The sequence below is a fragment of the Pelmatolapia mariae genome, linkage group LG8 (assembly GCF_036321145.2).
Source record: "Pelmatolapia mariae isolate MD_Pm_ZW linkage group LG8, Pm_UMD_F_2, whole genome shotgun sequence".
In the NCBI taxonomy this organism is placed as follows: domain Eukaryota; kingdom Metazoa; phylum Chordata; class Actinopteri; order Cichliformes; family Cichlidae; genus Pelmatolapia; species Pelmatolapia mariae.
Genome location: NC_086234.1, coordinates 3,518,713 through 3,539,513, shown reverse-complemented (window position 1 = coordinate 3,539,513; position 20,801 = coordinate 3,518,713). Strand labels below are relative to the sequence as shown.

Below are 20,801 nucleotides of genomic sequence, written 5' to 3'. Positions count from 1 at the left end.
GCACAAAGGGACAGAGCAGACAGAATAATGAGTATTCCGCAAAGGAAGAGTAGTGTACGTTTAAATTTGATGGATGCCTTTTTTTCCAAGTCAGCCTGCTACACGGGACGCCTGCTCATGCCCACCGGCTGACGCAGAATAGTCACCTTGGTTCACAAACCTCTCCGTGATTTCAAAGAAAGGGAAGCGGGAAGTAGGACAGGACGACACAGGGGTGCAAGAAAAATAGGCTGACTGCCCGGTAAATGAGATGAGCTTCAAGGTGCACAAATGAGATGAGGTTGGTTTAGTTTGGCACCAAGGAAGAGTTAGAGGAGTGGGACATGCAGGGAAATGGACTGAAACTAAATGCATAAAAGTATTTTCAGCTTTGCAAGGTTCTGGGTCCAAAACTGGTTTTGCATGTGATCAGAAGCACCCTGCTGTGGATACTGACATTGCTGCAATGCTACAATATGATGTCATAAATGCTTTAAATGCACATAAAGAAAAAAGGCCATTGGTGGTGTTTCTTTGTGGCTTTCCTGGCAAAAACAAACCTAATTATATCCTGATTCCCTCTTGCCCCTCTCTCCCATCTCTGGGTGCATTTTCTGTTATGCAAGGCGTCGGCTGCTGAACAAACCCAGTACGGAGGAACACTCCTAGCAGTGGTAATCATCACCATGGCTGTACCACCAGTTGGCAGGAAGAAAGGTACGATCAACAAAAGAATATAAATAGATGATGGAAAGCGGCCTGGATCTCATGTCTAAATAAACAGAGCGAGGAACGGGGAACGACTGTGTGAAGAGGTGTGTGTCTGTGTATGCGTTTGCGTGAGTGTCACTGTGTGAGCTGCGTTATGTAATCACTGTCAGACAGGTCCAGCTTCATGTGTTGCATTCCTGATGATGATGATGCTTCCTATTAAAATACCTTTACTATTTCATATGCGCTACTTACTGACACATTCAGCTGCACACTAGAAACAGTCATTGTGACCACTGTGTTCACTGTAAGCATGGAGAAATAATAAAACAGAACCTTGCAAAGGAAGAGCTCTTTGCTTTGATGGGTCAAATTATTTTATATATATTTTCTCTTATGCAGCCCTTCAGTTTCTCTCTTGTCTGAAGCGAGCTGTTTAAGAGCTAAAAAACTGTCCGAAACCAAGCAGCTACCTTAAGCTTTAGCCTCACAGAGATTACATGTTCAAATACTGAATATTGGAGGAAAATGAAGAAAAATCTAGTATCACCCCTCCTTTCCATTACTAGTATATATTTGGGATACATGTTGTGCATTAATAGAATACATAGTACAACATCTAAGAAATAAAATTCCTGTATATTGCAGAGAGTTTGAAGAGACACTATTGTCATTCCAGGTTTAGCTTCTTTAATGAGGCAAAGAAGTCAGTACTGACAAGAGAATTTATTTAGTGTAGACAAAGAAAGTCTATATGCAGTGGATTCAAGGTAGTCAAAATCTAAGCTTATATTCGAAACACAGGGAAGTGAGATCCAAATCACATTTTTAATTCAATTCAATTTTATTTACATATCACCAAATCACAACGGTCGCCTCAAGTCACTTTTTAATTTAAGGTGAAGAACAAGATGACCTCCTGTGAGCATCACTATGGTGACAGTGGGAAGGAAAAACTCCCTTTTAACAGGAAGAAACCTCCAGCAGAACCAAGCTCAGGGAGGGGCAGCCATCATAATAACTAATATTAAATGCAGAGTGATGTATGACCACAAAGAGAGTGAAAAGAGGTGAGTGAATGTTTTATTTGCTTATGTTTTTATATGTGGCACTAACATCTAACACAGGTCTGATTCTCAGCAGTGTGATATCAGTCAAATCTGAATTCATGCAAGATTTATGTCACCCACCTGACCCAAGTGCCTTTCTGCCAGAGTGAGCGTCTGAGTGATATCGACAGATGTAGTGTAGTTACAAGTGGCCCTTCACATGCTGAAATTCAGCATCCTGATCCAACCACCCCGGCTTCAACTGCACACCCACCAAAAACCTCTATACACAACAGAATACACTCAAATAGATATGCCAGAAATCCTGACTTTAAGTAATCTGATTACACCTAAATGTTTTATGTAATGTTGTTACTTAAGCACAGTGTAGAAAATTAACTCCATGGAATCTGGTCACATTAAATTTACTTGATTTAATTGTTTAATTATATGAAGTAAGTAAGTAAAATTTTATTTACATAGCACCTTTCTAGATAAAAAGATCTCAAAGTGCTTCACGCAGGGATGAAAAAAATATAAATCAAAAACAGACAGACGGTAACAAAATGCAATTCTAAAAAGATGTGTTTTTAGTTGTTTTTTTAAACGAGACTACTGAGTCCACAGATCTTAAGCTCAGTGGGAGAGAGTTCCAATAACTAAACCTTCAGTTTTTTATATATTTTAGTTGCATTTTACTCCAAGAATCTTTTTTTGTGCGTATTGCATTGGGTGCATTTTTCATTTTAATGAAAGTTGCTGACTGCAGTCTTGAAGTCAAACATCTGTGCAGAGGAACAGTAGCATACTTCACTGAATACCAATTCACCACCAATTTTAAGTTCTTGACCTTTTCCAAGTTCAGTTTGGTCCATGCTGGAGTTCTACAACTTTGTCCTTCACACACACAAACCAGGTAACAACTGTGAATAATGTAAAGAGCAGAGACTCTCAGCCGGCACCAAACAGTCAGTCATTATCAATGCAATAAACATGCCATAATTCGCGAGTTCTCCCCTGGTCACGACATGCTCATGCGGTTTAGGGGATAATCTAATAGGATCATTAATTTGCCCGGTCCTTGCTTAATCTACACTCAATCAGTCGAGATTGTTCCTTCAGCAACAGGGACTGAGGCTGATTAGCATTCCACTGAATAAAAGACCATATTTAACTGACTGCATGGGAAATGAGAAGGATTACAGAGCAAACGTTGCTTTGTCTCACTTTGCCCGTTTGCTCCAGTCACGTGTTTTAATTGACTCACTAATCACTCTTACCAATTAAGCATCAAACCTCCACAACAATACAGGGATTGTCTTATCACGTTGCAGCTTTGGGGGAACACAAGTGAATGTTATCTGGAGGGAAATTATAAGCATATCTTCAAGAAAAAGTTGAAAAATTGTCATCAAGACACAAGTGATGACAAAGATACTCTGATTTCTGCTCTCTTCAGATCACGATACTTAGATCACGAGTTTTTAATCAATCATTAATGGACTTTGAGTGTCACTGAGGCAGCAGTTTTTTTAATGTGACAAGAGCAGACTAAATGCCAAAGAGGAGCTAATCTACCGTGAAGCACATCGCTGATCCCAGAGTGAAGATAGAAATGCTAAGCAAATAATTAGCTGACTAAAGAGCAAAATGGAATTAACCTTTGGGAGGGCCAAGAGATAGTAACTGTAGCAACATGAGGCATATTTAAGAAAGAAACAAATGTTCATATAATTATTTAGTAAAAAAAGAGAGAAAATTAAACTTTGCCGAGTGCACAGCAACCATCTAAGAGAAATAACATGCATTAATAGATCAAATGAATTATCAATCCAATAGACAGACAGAGTACTGGAAGCACGTGAGCATCCTCATGCAGTCTCACACAGACTACGGACATGACTTTAGAGAAGTACGATCCATCTCCCTGACATGTTATCAGTCTGTTCGGTGACTGAAATATTTATCTTCCCCCACATCTCACCAGCACTTGGCGAGGCAGATGTTCATCCTGGAAGCATCCGAGTGTGGCAGAATGACTGTTTGTGTGCGTGTGCAAAAGCACAAATCTGGAACAACCTTCTGTTTGCAGCACTTTAATGGTCCTGTGTGTGTGTGTGTGTGTGTGTGTGTGTGTGTGTGTGTGTGTGTGTGTGTGTGTGTGTGTGTGTGTGTGTGTGTGTGTGTGTTCACAGAGCACTGTGCTGGCAGGAAGGACTGGCTGTTTGCAATTTCTGCAAGGGAAATGAGGATTTGGGCCTGTGAGTGTTTTTGTTAAGGGTTTTTTTCCCCGTGTGTGTGTGTGTGTGTGTGTGTGTGTGTGTGTGTGTATTGTTTGCAGTTTGTGAACACCTGACAATTAATCCATTTATCTCATCCTCTGAGGTTTGAGAGAGAGCCGCACCAGGCATTCATAACTAAACAGAGTGTGGGTCTATCTGCCGAACTAAGGATTGCATTTTCTGTCCTGACAGCTTTATGATTAAGCTCCGGTTGTGGTTAGGACAGTAAAAATAATTGGTAACCACCGGAAAAACATGTTGGCTTAAAGAAACCAAGATCAAATGTTGGTATGAGTTGGGATGAAAACTGCAAAACAGCCAATTTGGTTATTCGAGACTCGGTTTAGCTTTTCTCCACCACAAAAATGAGCTCACGAGAGACCAAGCATATTTACCTGACATTACCTCAAGAGCTGAAGAGCAAACGTGAATTTAAAATAAAAGGAAAACAGTACAGAATCAGGAGTCTTCCACTTTGAGCTTGCTGAAATGATCAGCTGTTTCAGGTGATAAACGATGAGTCTGAAACCAAAGTCAGCTGATTTCACTGCATCTTCGGCTCCAGCTTCCCTGCGAACCTGAACTGGAGGAGCAGCTAAGAAGATTTCTCAAATCCTGCATTATCATTTTATTTTGTTTTTGTGTAGTTGGAAACAAAACGTGTGTGTAGTAAACACCACCTTGGCCACAGGTACACTGGGATTTTTGGCGTACCTTGTTTTCAATTTAACATCTTGTTTGAAAGGTGTGATTTGCAGCTTCATCCTGTGAGAGACACTGGCCCTGTTAATTAAAAGGAAAGAAAATATAACAAATGTTGAACTGATAATGAAAAGAGCTGCCTTTGTAAGCTGGAAAGGTTCTTCAATGTTCTCCTTCGCAGTTTTTCAAAGAGCTTCTAAATTCTAAAGTTTGTCAAATTCTATTGAAATGGATTATTTTGTTCTCTCTCTGAGCCTTCTTCTTTTTTTTACATGAAGTTTTTATTCAAAGGGTTAAAAAAGCGACTATCCAAAAATCCCACACACACAACCTAAATCCACTGATATTTTACTTACTGCTGCCATGGCCATAACAGATTGCTAGTATGATGAGAAGGAGATTGAATAGGTAGCAGCTAGCCCTCAAAGCCAAGGTTAATAGATCTATCAGAGCAACATCGCAGGGCACGGACACCACGTCCCATGACAGATGAGTGATTTGGAATAGAGGCAGAGGTTATACAAGCTATTAATAACAGAACAAGGGGCAGCGTGAAGGAAAACTGGTGTTACTCTGCAGCGTTCATGACAAGTTAAAGTGTACTCAAACATACTGAAGAATTATATACACAAACACTTAGAGCCCACACATGCATAAACCTTTGTGAGTCTTTATCCCAAGTTAATTTCGGTGGTAACAACCCAAAGCTCTGTCTGTGGTAAATGCTTTAAAATCAATTTAATTTGTTAAGATTTTGTTTCTTTTGATCACTCAAGGAAGGAAGGCAACAAAGCAGGAAAGAAAGATGCAGAACAAGGTCAAAATAAATAAAGGAGAAAAGAATCTAGGAAGAGAAGCAGAGAAACAGAAACCTTCTAAAAAAGAACATCTAGGTAGTGAACCTACTTCAAAAGACCTACTATCTGATACATGCCTCCCACCCAGGTATGGATGGGAGAAACACTTGAGAGAACAAAGGAAAGAAAACAAGCAGCGTTAAGAACATTGTGACCTAGCTGCCTTCATCAGCGATGGTGTAGAGAAGCCAGTCTACATGTGTGTGTGTGAGCATATATGTGTGTGTGAGCATGTGTCATTTGGTGGCAGGAGACGAGAACGTGGGGTGAGTCAGAGCCTACATAAACAGCAGCAGGTTCATATCATGTCGTGGCGTAAATTACTGTAAAGCCAAGACAGCCATGTGGCACCATTAGAACCTGCTGCGGCGCTGGCTGCCAAACAGATTAACCAGCGAGAGGAGATCTGGCAACCCCAACGAGGACGGAGAGGCAGGGACGCACCAGGTGGAGACCGAAACAGACACTCTACAAAAAAAAAAAATGCAAAAATAAATGAGTGAAAGCCACCAGCCTCAAGTTATTTACTGTTAGCATTTAATGAAAATAGATGTTCTTTCTTCTGGTTGGCTGATCAGGAACCCCCAAAACTTCATCGTTCTTTTAAAAAAAAAAAACTGTTTGCAAGATGGGCCAGCAGAGTGGACTGGCACCTGCAGTAATGTGGGTATTGTATTGTACTGTTGGCATGAAGAAAGCTGAGCTGGTGCTTCTATCATCCAACCCTCAACTGGGTAGAGACCAACAGAATAAGGTCATAGATGCAGGGCTGCTGTGCTCTGCAGCGTGTGAGGGACTGCATGGACCTAGTCAGGGTTTACACTACAATGCATCAACTGTGCAAGCGCTTGGCATTGGACTTCAAGCCAACTTCAATTAATTATAACAGAAACAACTACTCAGCCATCATGTCTGTGTCTGCAAACCAAAGTATCAGTCAAAGTTTTGCAGATGTCAGAAAGAGCCATCTAAGAAGGTGTGGGCATCTGATAAGGATGCCTCCTGGGTTCCTTTCCTTCCTTTGAAGAAGAAAGAAAAAGAGGTCCATATCTGATGTGCAGCTTGGGAGTTATGGGGGGGAACTTTCCTCGATGTATTTGTAATATTTTAAAACACCATTATGGCAAAAGCAGTGTTTTTTTATTGCTTATTTTAATGACCTTGACTTTCTCCACCCATTCTACCTTACAAAGAAAATAGCACTAACATCATATTTTGACCACAACTAAAGCAGAGATGGAACAGTACGCAGTTTGGTTTCATAAAAATATTATCTTAAAGAAAACCTTTGTTTCTCTGTCACGTGACAAAATGCACTTGAAACAAAAGTTTCAACTGTGTTTCTGAATGAGAAAGCTCCTGGATAACAACCACAAAAACACCAAACTGTCAACAGTTGATAAGGAAAGTTTCCACTTTGTTCTCCCGTCTGGGTGGGATACAAAATGTAACCAGATTAAACACACACAGGAAAGGTCATCTGCTCTATGTGGTTGCCACGGAAATGGGGAGGGCTCATGCGGCGCTGGTGTGTATTTGACTACAGTCACATGTCAAGGTGACCTCCTGCCATCAAGTTTTACTGTGCATGTGTGCGCGTGAGCGTGACTTATCTTCATATCCTCCTGTTTCTCATGGCATCAGCTGGTGTTGAAACATTCCCAGACATGGTACAGACCATGTACCATGGTCATTGTGTTTATTAACATATTAGGTCTCCGTTTGTGTGCTGGTAATGACTCAGACATTTCTTTGGTAGAAGCTGCTTTCTACCAATCTGGCTGTTCTGTTTTTTGTGTGTGCTTTATCACAAAGTCCCACTGATAACCACAGAGAGGTCTTTATTCTCACGGTGGAAACGATCCAAACGGCAGGAATCTGATTAAAATGGATGCTGGCATCACCTCAGGTGCTTTAGTGTCTCTTGTGAACATTTGAACAAATCAGATAACCGGGAGTACGCCAAGCGCTCTTTAATGAGGAGACAACAATTTCAAGGCCACTTGCACCTAATGTGAAAGTTCAAACTGAAGTAGTAAAAATGATGAGAACTTGGGTCCAATTCAGCTGCATGTTTCACCTGGACGCTTATTACCTGTACCAAGGATGTTCAGCTTGTCTGTTTCTCTGTTTGTCTGAAGGATTACTCAGACAGGTATAAATGGATTTGCATGATAATATTACCAGAGGCCGGGCTTTGGCCAACACAGCAGGGACTGTTTTAGTGTCAAAATCAGATCTGCATTTGTCTAGGAATTTTTACTATGAAGAAATGAGAATTGATCGGACAATTCACATTATATCTTCACAAACACATAAATTTAAATAAGAAAAACTGGGGGACAGCCCTCATCTCTTTCTGGATCCAGTGACTCAGTTCATGCATGGTGTGGAGGGAATGCTCAGCCTTGGTGGAGGTTATTGAATGCTGCTCGTACAGATGCCTGCAGGCAGCCCTTAAGCAGATTGTGGAGACAGAGAAACCAACAAATATCACCCCCAAAGGGTAAAACTAACAAAGAACAGTAAGGTTAGAGAATACACCTTACTGCATTCACTGTATTTTGTAATTTTCAAGGGTTGGATGGAGAAAAGTGCAGCCATGGTTTCAGTCTTGTTTGTTTGTCCGTGTGTAAGCCTACAAGACATTCAGAAGGAAAAATTAGTAATACATTTTAATTAAATCTGGTGGAGTGTTGGGACACAGGCCAAAACACAAGTGATGAGTTTTTAGTTTCAGATCCAGGAACCACTGAAGTATTTTTTCAAATTATGAATTAGATCATATTCTTATATTTCTGCTTTTCCCGCCTTACCATCTCCAGATACGTGCTGCTGATCATCCATCACATATCAACAAACACATATACAGAGGGGGGTTTTTAGAGCTCCCAATCACCAAAGCTTTAAAGCATGTGACGCACTGCACAAAAGAAGCAGTGCATAACATTGCTGCTAATGTGAAGAAAGCAATTAGCAGTCCCCTACTGCATTATATACAGCATGTGGGAGTGATGAGCTGATATATATGCACCGTTATGTACCGTTAGTGCTTTGCTGCTGTCCCTTATTATTTGTTTCCAGAAAATGGACGTTATTTGCCTCTGCTCAGCCAGTGTGACAATCACGGCGCTAAAGCCCTCAGGAGACGGAAATACAGCGCCAATATGCCGTGTGTGTGCACGCATGTGCACGTGCATGTGAATGTGTGTGAAGTCAGCCAATTTCCCTTTCAGATGAGCTCTTATCTGTGTGCAGGCAAGCAGCAGGAGAGTCAGCGCCCCCTATTCCACAGATGCAGCTTTGGAAGGAGTGAGGGAGGGGTGAACTTCCGGCAGCCATATATGGAAGTGCTGGAATCTCCCCCCTTCCGTGACAGGGCAACCCATTTTTTATTCACCTCACGTTCAGCTCATTCCACAGGAAAGCTGACGGGGTGGTAGGAGAGGCGAGAACGAGGAGGTGAGGGAGAAAGGGGGGGGGTGATGGAAATAGAGGGAGTCTCCACGGCTGCCGTGTTGAAGGAGGGAGATCATCATCGTCATCGCCTCACAGTGACGCATCTGATTCAGCCGATGCACCAGTTGTTCTCAGATTTACACGTGAACGAATGCATGTTCACGCGATCACATATGTTCCCACAAAGTATTCATGAACACCGTAAACGAGGTCAGGCTTTAAATCTGAAAATGATGGGAGAAGATTCATCTTGACACCGCTTCCTCCGCAAGGGTACAACATATGAAAGCGTATCAGCACATGTGTGATGCCAAGATGTGCCGTTTATCTCAAAGGAGACTGTGTGTGTGTGTTAGTAACGAAAGGATCAGATAATGACACATTTCTGCTTTTTAATCCCCCTAAGCACATCTTCATCCCCTCTCTTCTTCTCTCAACCTCAAATTTCACTTTAAAAGCCACTCCAGAGCAACATCTCCAATTGAACAAGCACACATACATACATACAGCAATCTTCCATAAACACCTGCTTTTTCTTCACCCCTCAGGCCTTTCCCCTTTAATTACAGCCTAATTAGTGTAAGAAAAGAAAAGAGCAGAACAGGGGATCCACACCCTTGTCTCCTCACACTCTTTCTATTGAGATCCAATCCCTGCAACTTTCCTTTCATCCTCTGCCAAGCCCCTGCTCCCTGGCAGCATCCACCTCTCCTTATCTATCTCCCTCCAGCTCAAGTTAGATAACTTACCGTTGTGCTAAAGGCTGCTGACGTGCTGCAAACACACAGCAGATGCCGGCAGTTATGTTGTATGACAGCTATGGAAGCTGTGTCGTAACAGAGCAGTTGGTGAAATCTAAATAATACAAAGTGCAACTCCATGCACTGTGCACCTGCACTGAGCTGACGCCTTCTGGATGTTGATTTAGGGTCCAGTTTGTGTAGTCTATGTAAAGAAATGTAAAACAGCACAAAGGACGCTCACAGCTCACTGATATTTCTAAGAATTTCAAGTCCACACATTTAAGAGGTAAAATGGCTGAAACACAAAAAGCATCTCGTTTTTCTGGGTACATTTTGTTCTTTGTGGGTGTTCTTCTTACTCCCACAGATGACTAGCCAAACATGCACAATATTAACAAAGTAAAACGCTTAGCTACAGCTGCTAGCCATTTTAAACATCATCTGCCCTGTGATGAAAAGAGGAAGGTCTTCTTTCGACACTCAGTACTGAGGCGGGGTTAAACAGGCAGAGCTGAAAATTGAAAAAAAAAAAACTGAGTTTGCAGCTGTAAAATTATTACTGTTATTAACAAACACTCACTACCTTCTTGATCTCAACCGGTCACTTTATTAGGTACACGACCTTTAACTCTCCATAGCACAGATTAAACAAGGTGCTGGAAACATCCTCAGAGATTTTTATCCTTATTGGTGTGACTCACACAGCTGCTGCAGATTTATGAGCTGCACACGTGATGCCAATCTTCCATTCTACCACATCCCAAAGGTGCTCTATTGCAGCGGTCCCCAACCTTTTTTGCGCTACAGACCGGTTTATGCCCGACAATATTTTCACGGACCGGCAATAAGGTGTCGCGGATAAATACAACAAAATAAAACTAGTGCCGGTACCGAAAAAAAGAAGATTTATTCATAACACACGTGAAAAGACCCAGGAAAACTGAGTTAACGATAAAAACGATAACAAAATAACGCTGAAAACCGATAAAAACCCTGAAAACCATACATTTCACACCTGAGCCTCAACTCTCGCGGCCCGGTACCAAACGACTCACGGACCGGTACCGGTCCGAGGGTTGGGGACCGCTGCTCTATTGGATTGAGATCTGCTGACTGTGGAGGTCATTTGAACTCACCGTCATGTTCAAGAAAGCAGTTTGAGATGATCTGAGCTTTGATGTGTTATCCTGCTGGAAGCAGCCAACAGAAGCCAAATTCTGACCCCACCCCTGGATCTTCTATTGTCCAATTTTGGTGAGCCCCTGCGAACTGTAGCCTCAGTTTCCTGTTCTTAACTGACAGAAGTGACACCTACTGTGTTCTTCTGCTGCTGTAGCCCGCTGGCCTCCAACAACAATGTGCTATACATTCAGAGATGATCTTCTGCATACTTTGGTTGTCATGAGTGCTTATTTGAGTTACTGTTGCCTTTATCAGTCTGTTCATTATCCAAAACTGCTGCTCACTTTTTGAGAGTGTTTTCTGTAAACCCTACAGATGGGCTGTGTGGGAAAATTACAGCAGTTTCTGAAATACTCCATAATGTATTCAAATTCACTTAAATTCAATTTCTTTCTCATTCTCAGTTTAAACTTCACCAAGTTGCCTTGATCATGTCTACATGTGTGAACGCGTTGAGTTGCTGGCATGTGATTGGCTGATTAGATATTTGTGTTAACAAGCAGTAGAACACGTGTGAGTGTTTTTGTGTGAAATCATCTTGTATGGGATTTCTCGCAAAAACGAAGAAAGTAGATGTACATAAATAATAATAAACAGCAACAGATGCATTAAGCATCATAAGTGAAGCATTAGGGTACATTACTGTTGGTTTCATGCTGGAAGTGTTTTTTAAACCACTAAAGCTAAGAAATACTGTCCTGAAGTACTGTAAGCTGCAGTTACACCAAACAGCTGAATGCAAATTTAATAAAAGCAATGACTATTTGACAGAAACTGAAATTGTACCATCATATTAATACTTGCGAGATCTGTGTAAATAGAGAAACTGTGGAAATTTAGGATCGGCAAATTCTTGGCATCTGGCACTCTTGTGAGCTGCATGCTAACTGTAATCTTCCTTTTTAAGCAATCCTATTTAGCTCTGCATTTTTATTTTTTTGGGCTTTTTGCACACAATTTTTCAAACTTTTTTTTTTTTTTTTTACTTACTTAGGAAAAAGTTTTGCAGCCCTACAACTAGGTTGTTTGTCCAGTGTTCATATGCACATAAGCATCAGGCACTTTAGCTGCTCCACTTTCATGAAGATGTACTATACATTAAATCAGTCAATGCACAACAAATAAAAGCGCCACAAAGTGTTAGCCGTGACTCTGAAAACATAAATTAAATTAACTTTTATATCAAACATGTGCATAACTGCATCCCCTTCTACCTGCACTGCTCCCCACTTACATAACACCATCACACACCCCACAACGCTGTCAGAGAGCGTCACTGTGACGCTCACAAACACGACTGCTGCCCAACGATCAGTGACAAGACACACAAAGCTAGTACAAACCCTGAAGCTTGAGGAGGCACAGTTTTCTGCAGGGACTGAAGCACAAAGCCTGCGATATAACGCTGAACAGAGACAAAAGAGCTGAAAGCACTGTGACTAATCAGAGAAGAAAATCACTGGTTTGAAACAATTACACTGGAGTAATCTGGCCTAAGCAAAGCATCTGGATTCAATAGGTTTTTATGCACATGAGCAAAGAGGCCGGAGGCTTGTTTTCACCTCAGACAACCTTTCAAATGTGAACAAAAGGAAAAATGACCAGACTGGTTTAATCTACCCGATCGGTACAGAGGTGGGACTCGACCCAGAAATATCCTTTTGTGGTGTGAAAGAAGGAGGAGGAAGAAATCCTGCTGAGAGGTCTCTGCCAAAACCCCTTCACTTCCTCAGTCAATCCACTGCTAACCTTTAAGGTTCAATTTCCTGGCAGATGTCCTGCTTCTCACCTGTGGTGTTTTGCCTCCAACAACAGCTGTCCACTAGCTTATGAGCTGAGGTGAGAACTCTAATAAGAAAGCAATGAACTAATAAAACAAAAGGAGGTTGTAGTACAAAGAACAGAAGTTCTAAAAATAGCCAGAAACGATTAATGTTGGTAGCAGTTCTCTGCTTATTCGTCCACTTGGCTAAATTGAAAAGTCTGTGTTCATAGAGAAAAAAACCTGAACAGATTGTACGTGTGACAGTGGGGATAAAGTGTTCGGTAGTATTACTCACAACACTCCCAAAACACGCACACACGACAAAAATTCCTCCCTGGAGAACAAATACTTTGGGCTTAGTAGGAGGACTGCCTTATGTCTTTCGGAAGTTGGACCTGATAGTACAACAGTATTTTACGGAGGGATTTATGACTCCAATCAGTTGATAACATTCCCTGGTGACAGTCAGGCAATACAAAAACTAACATAGCATCTTAAGGAGAGATTGATGCTGCAATTGAGACACTTTGAAAGCTTCTGTCAATAACAGGAGAATCAGAGGTGGGGTGGTTTCTTTCATCACCTGTATATCTTACAGGGAAGCAAACAAGCGCCTATCTATATTTCAATCCTGTCTTTTGACAACTGCCTCAAATAATAATTTCTCCTCAGAAAATCATTCACTGCAGTTCTGCTTTAAGCAACAAAACAAGGCATGAAGTTATCACTTATTTTTATCAATGAATCTATGATTTTTCTTTTGTTCACTGAAAAAGATAAATGCCCATTTCACGTTTTCAGAGAATCTTTTGATTCCTGGTATGGCTCAACCAACAGTCCAAATCCAAACACTTACAGAAGCAGGACTCTGTATATGTTCCAGCTTGTTCACTATAAAAAGCAGTGAACAATATATAGATATTAATAATTATTTTGTACAGCGTTTCATTGAGATCGGTCCATCGGTGCCAAATGACCATAACAGTCGCTTTTATATTGTCCAACCCTCAAACAACTCCCCCATGAGCGAGTCCTCATACTATTCTAGCGTCTTTACCTTACAATATAAAGCACCTTGAGGCAACTGTTGTTGTGATTTGACAATTGATTGGGGGTTGATCGGAGGCAGATAGGACAAAAGGCAAACTACATGAGAAAGAGCCAGAGTTTAATAATTGCTAATGATTAAATGCAGAGTGAAGCATAAACACAGAGGGAAAGAGAAACACCAAGTGCATCATGGGAATCCCCCAGCAGCAGGGTCACCTGATCCAGCCTATATGCTTTATCAAAAAGGAAAGTTTTAAGCCTAATCTTAAAAGTAGAGATAGTGTCTGCCTCTGAAATCTGAATTGGGAGGTGATCTCACAGAAGAGGGGCCTTAAAGCTGAAGGCTCTGCCTCCCATTCTACTTTTAAATAATCTAGGAACCACAAGTAAGGCCACAATCTGAGAGCAAAGTGATCTAACGCATTGATAAGGTATTATGTGGTCTTTCAAACACACAACTTGTGCTGTGTGGCCAGTAGAAAAACTTTAAAATGGCTCAATGCATATACAAACGCCACAAACACACCACAAAAAAAAAAAAACATCAACTGACCTACTGATCTCCCTTTAGTCCACTCTCACCATCAAACACCTCAAACAATCGAGGCAGCCTCGCCCTGACACTCGAGCTTCATTCAACAACCTGAGCCTGCAGTACTCCTGGGATTACAATGCTTGGCTGAATACACTCCTGAACAAACATACAGATGGCATTTGTTCAGCAACCACAACAACCTGAGGAAACACAGTGTACACACACTGTCAGTGGGTAGCAAACGCGTCTCCGTGTAGTATCTACACACAGTCCTCTGGGACTTTTTTCTTGACATTTCAATCCACACAGACCGATAACTTTACTTCATAGTTTGGCTCTGTGATGATGTGCAATCTCACATCAGAAAAAAGCGCACAGTGCCAGCCACTCTCGCAGTACAGTACGGGAGCTGACAAACAAGTGAAACACACACATATAGTCATGAGGCACTACTGCCCACACACACTCACGCACACACACACTCACTCACTCGCATCCACTGATGTGAGTCATCCAAAAATTAGATTCAGCATCTTGCGTTTCAGCAGCAGAGCAGAGAGGTTAAGACTTTGGTCTTCTGCTGTTGAGTCCAAGTTATTTTGCTCTGGCAGCTAACAGTCAGGCAAACAAAGAAAACAACAGGAGGCACAGAAAACAAAACCAGTGTTCATCCACCAAAGGGTCATTGTGTGCTAGAAACACAAAGGATTAAAAACAACCATCATATTTACCACATAATACTCTTGGAGTTGTGTTAACAGCTTCACAATGACATTTGTAATTTATTTTCAGTTTTCAACCCTATAAAAGAACAACATCAAATTACTAGCAGACAATCCTCAAAGTTGTATTTTCAAAGTTCAGCCGCTGCTAAAGAGCATCTTGGACTGCAGCAGCTTATCACACTTGTTGTTCTGCGAGCTGCAGAGCAAAACCATTGCTGTCACTCCTCAAGTCAACTAAATGTTTTATTGTTTATTACAAAAAAGCATACACAGGTTATTTTATTATTACTTTCTTAAAGCACTCACCTGCCATGGATGTCTTCTGGGGGAAGACTGATTCTCTTCATAACTGCTTGTTACCAAGTACGATGCACAATGGAGGAACATAAACTTTCTAGATAAACACTCACGTTTTAGTCTTTGGCCACCATTGAGCAGAATAATAGGTGACCTTTCTCCACTCATAATTAAATCCACCTCCATGTGGCAATTAAAGGCAGCCTATTAAAGACTTACAGCTCACCAACACTGACACATTAAAAAAAAAAAAAAAGTATTTTTTGCCCCAAAATACAAGTAACACCTTTCTCGGACTGTTTTCTGTTCTATAAATTGTATCCACTTCATATCAATAACTAATAAAGCTTTTTCAAACACACTTAGATAAAACATGCAAATACTCAGTCTGAGGAAAAGGTGGAATAACCTGGACATAGCCAGAACATGATAAGATTAAATCAGCCTCTCAGCTAATTGTCTATGAATGTGCATCACAGAATTGGTGTAGCCTAACTAATGTTTTCAATCATTAAAAGGCAGGTCAAAGTCTAATTTAAACTGGGGACTTTACACAGAGGCATGCCCTTTGTGGGTACATGCTGTTAGACACTTTACCGCAATATCATGTTCTGTAAGAGATGATCACCATCCTAACACCACAGGAGTGCATTCCTGTCATCCCCGTCTGCGTCTTCTTTCCTCGGTGGAGAAACAGACGTGAGCGTTGAAGCACCTTCAGGCCTTTTCATCTTCCACGCTTATAATGAATTAATAAAGACCTGTTAGTTTCTTTAGCAGTCCCACACAAAGCTCATTGGACCAGCAATAACACACCCCAAGGCCTGCCATTACACTACCAACTGCCACACCAGTGAGCATCAGCCTCCTACAGTCAGCCCCCCATCAGGGGTCAGACTGGCAGCAGCGCTCTGCTTCAGCCTGCTGATGACAGGAAGAAAACCCAGAGCTGCATTTCTGCAGGTTGGCATTTTCATACCCGACCCCTGAGCAGGGCATTCGTTGGACAAGACAAAACCGCATCCTAACACAGATTTTCATAGAAGCTGAAACTGATGGTCACATTTTTTCTTTTTCATCTTTTTAATCCAACATAAGTTTACTTGTGATAAACATATGGCAGTTTATCTGACATTTCTTATGACCAAAGGGTCAGCGGCACATTCAGTTTGCCTGACTTATCCAACAAAAACTTTTTTTAAAAACGGAGTCAATCAACGGAGCTGTCCAGTCAGTTCAGTTCTGTTCTGTTTTTACTACGACACACCTCAGCAGGAGCGAGAGTATGGGGAAAGGGAACAGCAAAGAGTCAGCAGTTTGGAGGCGTTTCATTTCCTTGTCTGCTCCACTCCGTGTGTGAGGAGGTGCAATCACAGAGGAAGGAGAGACTAACATGGCTGCAATTAACAGCACCATGCTGTACATGTCTTTCCAATGGTGTAGTGGCGGGTATCAAACATAAGGCCTGCGCCAATCTGGCCTACTGGACCACTTTGTAGATAAAGAAGATCACCCCCATCACCATTAAGCACAGATTTAAGCCCAAAGATATGTGCTGACAGATTTACTACAGCAGCATTTCTTTATTATGTAGGAAAACTGAGATGTTCTGTTGAAAATGCACATCTTTTTCATATATATTAAGATATTCTGGGGATTAACTGTGCAGTTAAACCTCTTTACACTGACAGAAAGGGCAGTTTTACTGCTTCACCCCAGTAAAAACTAAATAAAGGGGGCTGCATGTGGCCTTTGATGCAAAATTAAACATCCCTGGTGTAGTGGTTAACACATTCGCTTGCGGTAGGATTCCAGCCACAGACACAAATCCCCTTTGGGGTTGCATCAGGAAGAGTATTTGACATTAAACTCTTCTATTTTAAACATGCGGCGTAATCTCTTTCTAGGCAGTAAAGACTCTCACACTGAGCTAAAAACAAACTAGTGCAAAACACTTTTTAAAATCTTTATCTAGTTGTCTTTCATTATTTTGCTTTTAAATATGAATGAATATATTTAACAATATGCATTGATTTGGTGTGTTTTAAGTCACAAAGTTAGGTTCTGGAGGGATAGCTTATTAATGTAACCCTGGTATCAGATTAGTAAAAGGTATCAGTATCACATCAGAAATGCAATTTAAAGTATTAACTTCAGCAATTCAATTTAAGATCATTTGTCATCAACTGACTAATAAACCTATCACAAGACTGCCTACTTCTCCATCACACAACCACCTTTTTTTTTTTTACCTATCCTCCTTCATCATCTTCCTCCTCCTCTCTGCAGTTTTCTATCCAGCTCAGGCTATAGAACCCACCCACAGGTCGCAACATAAGGCAGCTAGCCTTCTGCTTGTGCCCCTCTGATCCCTTGTTAGAGTCTTTTGAGGGTTTGTATATCTGTGTGTTGGCTGAAGTCGGCCCCAGTCTGAAAAAATTCCTATCATTTCCTTGGCAGCCTGAATGGTAATGTCATGTTACACCATCCCGCCTCTGTCACACAAGGAACCATGAACTCTTGCTGAACCGAACCCCCCTTCAAGTACATCTTTGGCTCAGTAAGCACACATGCCCTTCTCCTCCTGCATCCACCAAGTCGTGTCCTGCACGAAGAAGCTTTTAGGCACTCCGACTCTTCTCTCCGAGCATTTTTGCGGAGGCGTATGGAACGGTGACAAGTCTCCTCACATAAAAGGAAAGCCCTTGTCGTACTTCCATTGCTGAAATCTACCTCGCCTGGAAAGCTGCCCTGAGTGCAGTGAAAGTCAAGAGTAACACTTCTCCACCTCCACCACAGACACTGCTGAAAAGGGGCTTTGTTGTGGAAATAAAAATGGAGGACATAATCATTGCCACCTTTTGCCTCTCATCTTTCAACAAGTGCAGGGTGGTCTGCTCAGCGCATGCTGAGATATTTAAGAAACCTCTGACACCGAGAAGCAGTTTGTTTTCTTTTCAGAAGAGCAAAAAATTGAGCATGACTTTTCCAACCAGCATTTCAGATCCCAAATTGAATGCCAATTTGGGGCATCCAGAGTGCAAAATTACAGTTGACTTTTACAAATACCACCATGCTGATAATGACTTTGTCCTTTCTCTCTGAAGTGATCCAACTATCAACAGCACAGACACCTTAAGAAAAAAAAACCAAATGTGAAGACTGCTGGGACCAACGGGGACCCCTTTTAGGATGCGCAGACTCCATAAATTAATGATCAGTCTCACTGAGGCAGATAATGTCAAGTTCACCTGCTCACAGCAGGATTTACCACTGAGGCTGACAGCTTCTGCTCTGCATAGTGTTGAAATAAATCACCCCAGGGCAAACTGTCAGTTTGCAGCATTTACATAACTGGCTCCCTCATCATTATTGCAAATGTAGCATTGTAATGGGCACAGTTCAACCCTTTCCCTCAACCCTAAGGCAAATCAAATACTCCATGCCAAGCAATTTAAATCAATTACACCTCGAGTCATTGATTATCTATCGGGAATTTGTTACTCCTAACATTATTAATCGCTGTAATGTGACTTTGCTGATTTGACTGGTCTGACTCTGATTTATTATCACTTATAACACGTTATAGGCTAAAACAGGACAAATTATTCACCTTTAAGAATTTTGAGGCAAAGATCCGTCTCCAACAGTTCAAACTCAGAGCATCAGCTGTAGGAAAACGATGAATAAACTTGAGCTGTTCAGGACGCATTTCCTTTATCAGTAAATTCCTTCACAGCATATATAAACCGGCACTTCTATTACTACAGTGGTAAGACACAATGCAGGTCAGCTGAGACAAAGTTATCCGCTGTCTCTCCTCTGAGAGCGTCCTCTAAACGCCGCGGTTCACCGGTGCAGCAGGTGTCTCTGAGCGGCAGAATTACGCACGGTCAGCGGATCCGAAACAAACTACCAAACAGCCCGGCTTACCTTGTAGACATTCTCCGTTATACGGTGCACCTCGTCGGTCCGGGACATCCTTGTAGGCGTGTCAGTCAGAACCATAGACTAAGATTTCCTTTCGGATGAGGCTGGGAGGATTTTCCGAACTGTAACAAGGGGAATGAAACAGCTGTTCGCGGGGAAGAGCGGCTCCTGTCTGCCGTTCACTGAGAGAGAAGAGCGCGTCTGGTCGTGGGATCCCTGCTTTTATAGGAAAGTCCTCCGCTGCGCCCACACCGGCTCCCCACGCAGCCAGTCAGTCAGTCGGTGCCTCTCGGTTGGAGCGCAGAGGCGGACTCACTCTGAGAGGGGCGGTGCTGCTTTCAAGGGCGGTGGGAAATAGAGTAACTTGCGACCTAAATTACAACAGTACATAAGGATGAAGCGGCAGGAGCCATCATTCTCCAGCGTATCACATTGAAGCCTGGGGGAAGAATGAAACGGATGTTAGCCTAACAATAAGCAGACAATAATTTAAGAATTTCCCCCCAAAAAATAAGAAATACGCTTCGTTAAAAAATCTCAAAACTGGATTTTGGCATGTGGATCTAAAAGAGAACAAAGCAAGGACGGAGCCAAAATGGAGTCCAGGGGTGGCACTGGCCTCCGTAAAATTTGCTTGGACCCCCAAACCTGTGCTACCCCAAAACGGCTGAGGAGGTATGGAGAAAAGGTGTGGTCCTCCTAAATACACTTAATCAGTGTCCCCCAAATCTTGGTTGGTTCCTCTCTGGTAGTCCAGCTTCATCCCACAGTACAAAGACGTGCATTAGGTTAACTGGGGACTTTGGGTGTAGGTGTGAATGTGTGAGGGTGAACGGTTTCCTGTCTCTCTGTGTTAATCCTGCCATATATTGGCAGCCTGTCTGGGCTGTATCCTGCCTCTTGTCCTATGACAGCTGGGATAGGCTCTGGCCCAGCTGCAACCACGAACTGGATACACAAAGAAAATGGATGGGCCCCACATAAAAAAAAAAAATCACGTAAACATCCCTGAAAGAACCCACCCTAAAATCTTCATCATGGCATCATACAGTTGGTCCTTATATTCTGATTTAGCAGGATGCAGCAGAGCCCCTGACAGTGCGGCAGCTTGTCCAAGCTGTACTCCACACCTTATTCTATGATAGCTGGGATAAGTCTCCAGCCCCCCACAAACCTGAATTAGATAAGTGGATGTGAATAGATGGATGTATGGATAGATTTAGCAGTAAAATACAGTTTTTAATTAAATTAGCACAGATACTTTGACACGCTTTCTTTCATGGCTTTTCCCTGTTGGTAATCTGGCAGGTGGTTTCACTGCTGAGTTCCTCCTATTAAAAAGCACTAATCTCATTTAAAATGTAAAGGCTGGTTTGTACTGTTTGACAGACTTTATAGGAATCACCTTTTTTTCTTTTTGGGAGTATAGACAGCTTGCTTGACATTAAAGACTTGAAGTCGGGTGATTTTTTTTGTTTCAGTTATCAGTAATCAGGCATCTTTTTTTCCTGATAATTGTAATAAAACCTGATTCC

General features: G+C 41.9%; 1 protein-coding gene across 11 annotated transcripts in view; it reads right to left on the bottom strand.

The window, feature by feature from the left end:
- Nucleotides 1-20,798, bottom strand: part of baiap2b (BAR/IMD domain containing adaptor protein 2b) — a 75,465-nt gene extending 54,667 nt beyond the window's left edge. For 4 of the 11 annotated variants that reach the window (XR_010094774.1, XM_063482463.1, XM_063482471.1 and 1 more), the window contains exon 1: nucleotides 19,270-20,781. Coding sequence is in view for 10 of the 11 variants with exons in the window: in XM_063482463.1 (XP_063338533.1) it covers nucleotides 19,270-19,344 (75 nt within the window). In the remaining variant the exon portion in view is untranslated. Of the gene's footprint in view, nucleotides 1-19,269 lie in introns of all 11 variants that reach the window. The other 7 variants (XM_063482470.1, XM_063482468.1, XM_063482464.1 and 4 more) reach the window with 6 other exon arrangements.
- Between the last annotated feature and the right edge of the window lie 3 nt (nucleotides 20,799-20,801).